Raw genomic sequence first — 9518 nt, forward strand, 5'->3', positions numbered from 1 at the left:
TTACAGGTCACTGTTTGCACAATTCGATGCGCTGATACCAATATTACATAATTTATTAACCCCAAAATATGACGCTGTCACTTCCTAGTTGGGTCACATACACCACTGTAATGATTTATGGTATTAATTTTCTGTATGTTTTTAAACCTGAGCCAAGCCATTCTGTACATCAGCATCAAGAACCATATCACATTAATACAAGATTAGTGGTAAGCAGCTTTTAAAAGATAATAATATATAATTTTTGAATGCATTGAGTTGGATTGGTCCTTGGTATTGGCCGATATGAAAAGTTCAAGTATCGGAGTCAATATCAGGAAGGGAAAAATGGTATTGGAACACCTCTAATTTTTGTATGAACAAATGTCTTGATTTGTTCAGTATGTCCGTCACTGGATTAACCGGAAACAGACATTTTATAGGTGTATTATTGATACAACCAAGTTACCAATTTAATTTTCAGAAAACAGAAGGCCCTATGTATCACTGCAGTGATATATGATTTTAGCCATATTGCCCACCTCTGTTGTATTCTGATGACATGGACAAGCATTACTGATACTTTCAACTTAAACTCCACCTCTTCATGGATGGGATACATCCATCAGGTCTTAACAGTCACACACTAAAACAGCAAATATTTATGCTACACAGCAGCACCACTCATGATGAACATTGTCCTGATAATGTATCATCCAAATATTGAAGTATAAAGAAGTGGATGGTGGTTTGCTGTGTAGTAAACAGTATTTAACAGCTGTCCTCTAACGGTCTTTGGATCATAGATAATACACTAGATGTAACAACCTTACATGTCTTACACTAACTAGAAATAGATCAACTAACAGATGAATCATTAGTTGTAATATTTGTAACAATGTGACAATGAAGTTGATGTTATGATTGTGAATATTTGAATATAAAGGATGACACTCACACGTGAGTTATGATAGGAACCAACTTCTTATTGCGCACTTTTCTACAACACCCCCCTTTCACAAAACTGCATGGTTTTTTTTTTTCCTTTGAATGACTTCCACTGCCTTGACCTTTATTTTGAAATTCTCCTTCACTGAGATAACCGTGATCTTATGAGGAAACCCCACCTGTGTTTTTTGTAGCTTATGAAAGGGCCTCAGGAGAAAGTTTTTTTTTTCTCTTTTCAACTTGGATATCAGGTCATGCAACGTCAAATGTGGACTTTGACTTCATTGCATAGACAGTGAAAGGATGTGGAAGACGAGACTTTTAAAGTATTGTGTCTGAAATCAATGCCTTTTCTGCTTTTGTAAACAAAAACTTTTCAAGTTTCCCCTAATTGTCACACCTCATGGAAGGACTCTTGAGCCACAGTTGAAAGTTTCCTTTTCAGCCACATATAATCAGTCCCTCCAGGATTTTGTAGACATTTTTGGGATCATTGCCTGATTTCTCAGCAACTATTTTAAAAAATTGTGATGCATATTATGATGTTTTTAGGCATTTTCACAATGAAGTTGCAGGAGCAAGTGAAAATGGCAAAAAGAAGTTGCACAGTTGGAATAAAACGAGTGTTCTAAGTAACTGGTAAAACTTCATGCAGCTTTAGTTGGTTGAAACTCAGGTGATCCTATGTTGAAATTGAGTTGCATGGTGTATAGTCCACTGCAGTACCCTTGAAACTTGTCTGAAACTCAGCAGCAACAGTTGCAAAACTCTCAACTTTGTGACCCTGGTTTGATGCAACAGCCAATCAAAGTGCTAATGATGTGTCAGATGATGACATCAAACAGTCCACATTACAAAATGATTTTAATGGACTAATTTCAACTTGGCAAAAGCTTATCACCAAAATGAACAAAATAATAAAACAGAAAATGGTCTTTTGGACACTTCAGAAGGAGATTATCTTTATAGACTTCATGTCAGGTTGGTAACATTTTCAGCAAACAAATATGAGCTGGTGTTTTTACTTCCAGCAGATTAATTAAAAAGAATTAATACACTGATAGTGCTCTTCCTGTTCTCCAGGACAGCCATTATGAATCAAAGTAGCCACAGGAAAAAGTGAAACAAAACATCCAAATTCATATAATCCAGTGCAAAAATGATATGGATGGAGAAAACAATCATTACTAAAAAAAATGAGCAAACTAGCCAGCTAATTCTAATGAAATTAACTGTCAAACTGTGTAGCATGAGACTTTGAATATTTTTGCATTGCTTCATTTCACTATGAAATGGAACGATTTGCAACCTGCAACTAGTTGCGTCAAAGTTTAACCATGTAAAGCCAGCCTTACCAAAAAGGCTCAGGGTGACAAAAATATGCTTTACTTTTAAATGAAGACGTGCACGGATGACTGCTATGATTCGTGGAAATGAGGGAAGCTATGATGATTTGTCAAATTTGCAGAAAAGTTGCGGTGACCGGACAAAATCGCGATGTCGTGCAGAATTCACAGGGATTGAATTTGTGCTAATTGCTGCGATCACATCATCGCAACTTCCTGGAGAGACTGTTATTGCAACAAACTTTCCCAGCAGCCCTTGTTCACTGTGATCGTTAAGTGCCCACGCAAACATGAAGACAGACGCACCACATCCACCCTCTCATGGCTTCCATCCTCACAGTCACTGCACACCATGCAGCATTTGTGTGTGTGTGTGTGCACTCCACGTGTGTGTACGGCGTGGGAATGCCCTGCCTCTCGATGGTCCCTGTGCTTTCAGCTTCTCCCATCCAATCAATCTCTTAATCATGTTCAAGCGATTTGCTAATTAACTAATGATGTGGAATAATTAACGCTGCTGTGTGACATTACTCGGCAGCTGTTAAACCATGTCAGCACCACAGAACTAATGAGAACAATACGCAACCTGGGAACTCCTGTTCTCATCGAAGACACTCGCACATGACAAAACAATAAGAGCACAGACTTGAGAGGGGTTGAGTGTGTTTTTTGAGCAAATTTTTAGTTTCGTTCCCATTTTCATTTGTTTTATTTTGGTCATCTTCCTCTCCGAGCCTTTGGTGATTTCTATTCTTGTTATTTTTGTGTATGCGTGTGTTATAATTTTTGTTTTTGTTGTCTGGGTTGGGTGTCTTTCTGTTGTGTGGCTTTGGTGCTACCCCTCGGTTTGTCCATGGCTTTGCTCCATAGATCCCCGTATCGCAGTCCTCTGTCATGGATGACATAGAGGAGTGGCTCTGTGCTGACGTGGTGAGACTTATTTAACTTGATTTATTGATCTTGATCTTTTTTCTCCTCTTTCTCTCTCTTTCTCTCTCTTCCACCCTTGGTTTAGTTTTTGCTTTTTGTCCGTAGCACATTTCATCCATCCATCTCATAAAATAACTGCACACATCACATCACAGCTTAAGTTTCCTTTCACGTCCTTTCATTCACTTTAATCTAATCTATTTCCACCGATGACTGACATATAACAGTTTCCTGTGAGGTGTGACCTACAAATACTTCTAATAATCTTTGAGTTAAAACAGCTGTTATGAGCATTCTTAATATGTGCATGTGGGGGCTGTTGTGTTGGGCTCTACGAGGTTCCCTGTTGTCTTCACCTGTGACAAGTGTGGCAGGATGCGTGCGTATATTGTGCATTCTTCCACACTTTTCTTTCATGAGTGACTTCACAGTTTGTGTCAACTTTATGGGCATTTTGACTTGATACTTCTTACTCTGTTCACAAAGGTTTATGTTTGTATTTTGAAATAGTGCTGGGCAATATATCGATATTATGTCGGTATCGTGGTTTGAGACTAGATGTTATATGGAATGAATGTTGTCTTTTCCTGGTTTTAAAGGCTGTGTTACAGTAAAGTGATGTAATTTTCTGAACTTACAACACTGTTCTAGCTCTTCTAATGACTGCTTTTACCCACTTAAATCTACTACAAGGAGTTTTAACTGGTTATGAAACTGTCTCAATTTAATACTCATGCTTCTATATGACCTACATACGAAAACAAGACCAGATCAATATTTGATCAAAATTTTTAATTAATTTTATTTTGTCCATATTGCCCAGCTCTAATCTATAGCAATGCATCATCCTGTGTTTGCACAATTAGCAAATTTTCTGTATGTTATTTTCAAGAAAACGTGTATATCAAAATATGTATCTTATATCACGGCACAGCCTAAAAATATCAAGATATTCTTTACAAGCCATATCGCCCAGCCCTATTCTAAAACAAAGACAACTCCATTAATGATAGTTTCTGAAAAAATGTTTATACTTTACCTGATGATTTTTTTTTCTTATTATCAGAAAGGGGATGCCGCAGAAGAAGGGGTGACCAGTGAAGGTACAGACTGATCTTACAACAATATTTTTTCTTTTCCACTATCTCAAACATGTGTGAGGTTTTGTTCATTTTCACCCTTGTACTGATTCAAACAGTAACACTGATGAACCCTCAGCTCCACATGTCCGTGACAAATCAATTTGTGTCCTTCAGAGTTTGATAAGTTCCTGGAGGAGCGAGCGAAGGCAGCGGATTCTCTGCCGTCTCCCCCGGGAGCTAACCCTGCTCACCCCGCCCGCGCGCCTGGTGGCTCCCACAAGAAGGCTGAACGGACAGAGGACGCCCTCTTTGCCTTGTAGACTGTTCTCAGAGGACCTTGATCTTTTCTCCAGGGCGTCTAAAGGTCTTTGTCCTAAATGATTCCTCCCGCACAGCCCTCCCAGTACCATTTCATCACAGACTGGCAGTGGTATAGCAAGTGATCTCCACCTCCTTGTCATTCTCTTGCCACCATGTTGCTCTAACATGCAGAGGTCCAACGTGTTTACTGCGCACACTTAAGTTGCGTTTTACTCAATATGGATGTATTAATATGTTAGTATGGGATGTACTACTCGCAGCCTTGCATCTCATTTGTAACGCACCACCAAAGGAAGACAACTTAGCTTGTCTGATGTGGTTTAAAAATGTGGTATATTACTGCGGGATTAAGGGGAAAATATCAATGCAGGTCAGTGCATTGAGTCCGTATGGAATCACACAATTAGAATTATATTGTGTTTAGTTAGATTCAGCTAATTTATGCATTTATTGTTTTGTTCTGTACTATGTACTAGCGCTGTGGTTATGGTCGATTCATGCAAAACAAAAATTCCACAAATACTCCAGTTAGAGCTCTAGTCATGCTTCTAATACAGAGATATGTGTGGAATGGCAACATGTTTTATAATCAAATTTCCCTGCAGAAGTGTGGAGAAAAGACTTGTGTTAGCAGCAGGCTAATTTTGCTAACTAAGAATATAATAGCTAAATCTTAGCTAATCTTTGTGAGTGTATGCCAGCTTTCCTTTAACCAAAGGGAATAAAATACAAAAAATCTAAAAAGCACTAGTTAGGATTCACGGTTAGGTATTTCAAGCGGCTAAGGGGAAGGAACGTGCCCATGGAATATTTCCCATCAGTCTTTTCAGTCCTCTGAAAAGCTACAACAAATTTGCTGAGAAAAATATGCTCTCAAACACTTTTAGCCATTCCAAAGATTATTAAGGCTTTAATGACCAACTAGCACTGAATTTTACAATGATCATGTTCAAGTGTTATAAATGTTAAGGGATCATGAACATTTTCCTTCCCCTGCTATATTAATGTCTGAGCACTTTGAAGCAAAAACAAATCTGTATTTTGTCCTTTGTGTTTACAAGATGGTTACTATTTTTCTAGGGGATGGGAAATGATCTTTAGATTGACATCATTTTGCACATGAGTTTTCTAACTGTGTAGTTGCAGAGCTTGTTGACATAGAAGTGGATTGACAGACTGTTGAATTTAGGATTTCAAAAACTTTTATTAAAAATTACATACAGATGCAAGACGAAATATGGCACTTAAATGATCAGCATGACTTAGTGCTGGTATCCTAATCGACTCAAAGACAAAACGTATAGCTTACAGTAATGCACTGTCGAAAAGGATGTATTCATATAGGTAGATCTTCACTTACTCTATACTATGTAATCTATATACCTCAAAATACAGGGATTTTAGTGTCTGTATCTGGTTAAAAATGTATTGGCTCATAGTAATATCCAGAAGGCAGAGAGGCTTATGAATCAATAACCCCATTCTAAAAAAGTTGTGACGCTGTGTAACACATACGTAAAAACAGGATGCAATGATTTGCAAATCCAAAGGCAAGGTATTTAATGTTAGAACTAATAAACTCTATTGTGTATTGTAAATATACACTGATTCTTAATTTGATACCTGCAGCATGTTTCAACGTTGGGTCAGGGGCAACAAAAGACCAGGGAAGTTAAGGCACATACAAGTTTTTACATCTAGACAACTTCTTTTTCAGAGACGTCCCTGCTAATTTCAGTGAGACAATGCCAAGACACATTCTGCGCATTACAACATCGTGGCTTCCCAGTAGAAGAGTGCAGCAAACTTGACTGTCCTGTCCACAGCCCAGACCTGTCTCCTGTTAAAAATGTATGGCACATTATGAAGCACAATATATGACAACAGAGAGCTAGTTTGAATATTAAATATCTTTTCTTTGTACTGTATTCAGTTGAATATAGGGTGAAAAGATTTAGCGAATCATTGTATTCTGTTATATTTTACACAACGTCCCAAATTTTTTGGAATTGGGGTTTGTATTTGATCCCCTGATTGTATTTTTATAGTTCAGGTAAAAAAGGAAAAAAAAATGTGTTTGTACCCTTCATCACTGCTCTTTTTGTGTTTGAGACAGAAGCATGCAGGAAACGAACACAATTGTACTTTCTTTGATTTGTGCGGTCAAAGACGTACTTTCATACTTGATGTATTTTCATCCTGCTGTGATTCATCTGTTCTCGTTGGAGCTGCTGCCAAGCATTTCTGTGATTGACTGATTTCAGCAAAGTAGCTCTGACTTGAGTTTGCCTTTGGTGTAGTTGAGATTGCACTTTAAGGCAAAAAAGCAATCCTGTCTTCATTCCAGCTCTTTTGCTCTGCACTTGAAAGAATTTTTTTCCTTTTAGTCCATTTAAGACCAAAGCCTTGTCAGTCGAGGCATTCCATTTGAAACTCCTCCCAAGTTGTAAAAGCTTAATCATGCATCAAAATTACTTGTCGAATTATCTATTATCAGTATAGGCATTTCATTAGAGGGAAATATTTGTTATACATATTAACAAAAAAGCAATGATGGCATTGAAAATTTATGTCTGCATAATCATGATAAATAAATATTTAGAAAATTAATAATTAATGAGCTTTAACTTTCTTTTAATGCTGTATGGTTGTAGGTTTAGTATGGTTCCCAGGTAACTGAGATAATAGCGTTAAATTTACAATCAACCACTTTAACCGTGCAGGCTGAACAAAGAGGATTACTAAAAATATAACAGGAGATCCTGTAAAAGGGAACTTCAGTATTTTTTTTGTGTGTTACATATCTCTAGATCTGTAACAGAGTGTATTGTGTTACTTGCTTTTGTGAGGCTTAAAATGCAACATGTATTCCTCGAAATTCTCTCAAAATGGTTGTCAAAATGAATGTCTCTTAAATACTGATGAAGCAGTACATCTGGCTAATGTTTTGTGGACATGGAAGAGAGGCTTGTCTTCTGTTGGTGGGTGTCCCATATCTGTTTGGCTGTGCCGTCTGCTGCCATTACTAATGGTCAGATTTTTGTTTGACCTAATGCACGTATGTAACTGCCCAATAAAACACTAGCAATGTGTGACCTCTACCTCACAACTGTTTGTGGTTATTTTACAATTTAAGGCGGTGTGTGTGACAGCCTCCTACTTCTTCTTCTTCTTTATGCACATGCTGATGCAACCAGCCCTCAATCTGGCACGGGACTGGCCATTCACTGTCACATGAGCCCCTCTCCCCCTCCTGTGTGTTGGGTCATGGACACTTTATCCATTATGCTCCGATAGCTTAGCGCACATACAGTAAACTGGGAACTAATCTTGGTCACGCGCTCATTTTATAAAAGTTTTGCTTCCTTTAGTGGCTGGTGGAGCATCACTTAAAAAAAACTTTACTGTATCATGTCAAGCCATACAATTAACAAAACATCCCCTTCAACAACATATCAGCAAAACAAAAAACAGGGCAACAGAAAACAGGACAAACTATATACAGAACATACCATGAAATAAAGGCATTAAGTAAAAATGTTTAAGATTTTACAAATTTCTGTTGTTTTCACTAATTTCTAAGTTCATTGCATTTGCCAATACAATGTCCAGTTTCTATTTTGAATTGTTGTGTTTATGGTTTCTTTTTAGTCCGTTTACATTTGTGAGTATAAAATTTCCCATGTGAAGTAAAAAGATTTAAAACATATTAAAATGTGCATTTTTTTCAAACAATTTCATTCTTGTCATAAAGAATGTATATATATTCCTAAATTAGCAATTGAACTGTCAGTGTTTTAAATAAATATTCTATATCTATTCAAAATAATTTTACACATAGGCAATAGAATAAATGACTCAATTTTATTGCTGCAGGACACACAATATTTGTCAGTATCATCTCTGTATTTTGAAATCGTGGTTTACAGGATGAATCAAATCTATACACTTAAGTCATACTTATTTGATTTAGTTAGTAACAATATTACTTATTAAAATCCTCTGGAATTCAAATAATCTGATCAATTAAAATGAGTATCTACCTTTTGTTTGTGAAGCATACACCATCTAGGGTTACATTTGAACTGTGGATTCATCAAACATAACATTTCCTTAAAATAAATTCAGATGACCAAAGTGTATTGCATCAAAAACAACTCTTTCGTAGTAAGTAGAATTCCATACTTCTTGTGGAGCATCACTGACAGGTTTGCATATGTCTACCTTTGTACAAACACATCCCATCACCAGGCTTGTTGACAGGCTTTTAAAATTACTCCACTCCCCTAGTACTAACAAGAACTTTGCAGTGTTACTCTAGGTCAGTGACCGATTTCCACACCATGCTTTTGTGGGGCTCCCCCTTTGTGTTCATGTGAGAGTGTACTCACATTATAGTTTATCACTTTAGCAGATGCTGATCTGAAAATAGAGTTCGCCTTGACCATTGTTTACATTATTAATAGTTTAAGTGTTAAAGTGTTATTCATTGGGAGAGGCCTCATGTCACTGTATACATATATATATTATTGTTATTATTATTATTATTATTATTATTATTATTATTATTAATAATAATAATAATAATAATAATAATAATTTTTTAAAAATATTTTTGGGCCACCTGTATCCCTGCAGGTTATTTCCCTGCTGCTGCTGCCACCACTATTCTAAGATAGATACACATGATGTAATCACTAGACCCAGAGATGTGACGTCAGATCACCCCACTCGGATCCTGAGCTTCCTATTGGACGATTTCACTGGTTCTACAGGAGGAGCTGCTGCTTCGAGTCAAACAAACTTGGCTTTCGGTAGCACACGCCCGCTCGGCTCTGATTGGCTGCTGGGGGCAAGCCCACAATAAACAGGTCCATGCTGTTTCTCTCAAAATACACCACAGTTTGGCGAG

At 37.2% G+C, this 9518-nt stretch overlaps 1 protein-coding gene across 2 annotated transcripts in view; it reads left to right on the top strand.

Moving 5' to 3' along the window:
• tom1l2a (target of myb1 like 2 membrane trafficking protein a) overlaps window positions 1-5117 on the top strand; it is a 28176-nt gene extending 23059 nt beyond the window's left edge. For both annotated transcript variants that reach the window (XM_084743806.1, XM_084743807.1), the window contains 3 exons: window positions 3144-3203; window positions 4270-4306; window positions 4460-5117. In XM_084743806.1, coding sequence (XP_084599932.1) covers window positions 3144-3203; window positions 4270-4306; window positions 4460-4605 — 243 coding nt within the window. In that variant the 3' untranslated portion in view covers window positions 4606-5117. The remainder of the gene's footprint in view (window positions 1-3143; window positions 3204-4269; window positions 4307-4459) is intronic.
• Window positions 5118-9518: the final 4401 nt, after the last annotated feature.

Source organism: Lutjanus erythropterus, chromosome 19 (genome assembly GCF_056507025.1).
Source record: "Lutjanus erythropterus isolate fLutEry1 chromosome 19, fLutEry1.hap2, whole genome shotgun sequence".
Lineage (NCBI taxonomy): Eukaryota > Metazoa > Chordata > Actinopteri > Lutjaniformes > Lutjanidae > Lutjanus > Lutjanus erythropterus.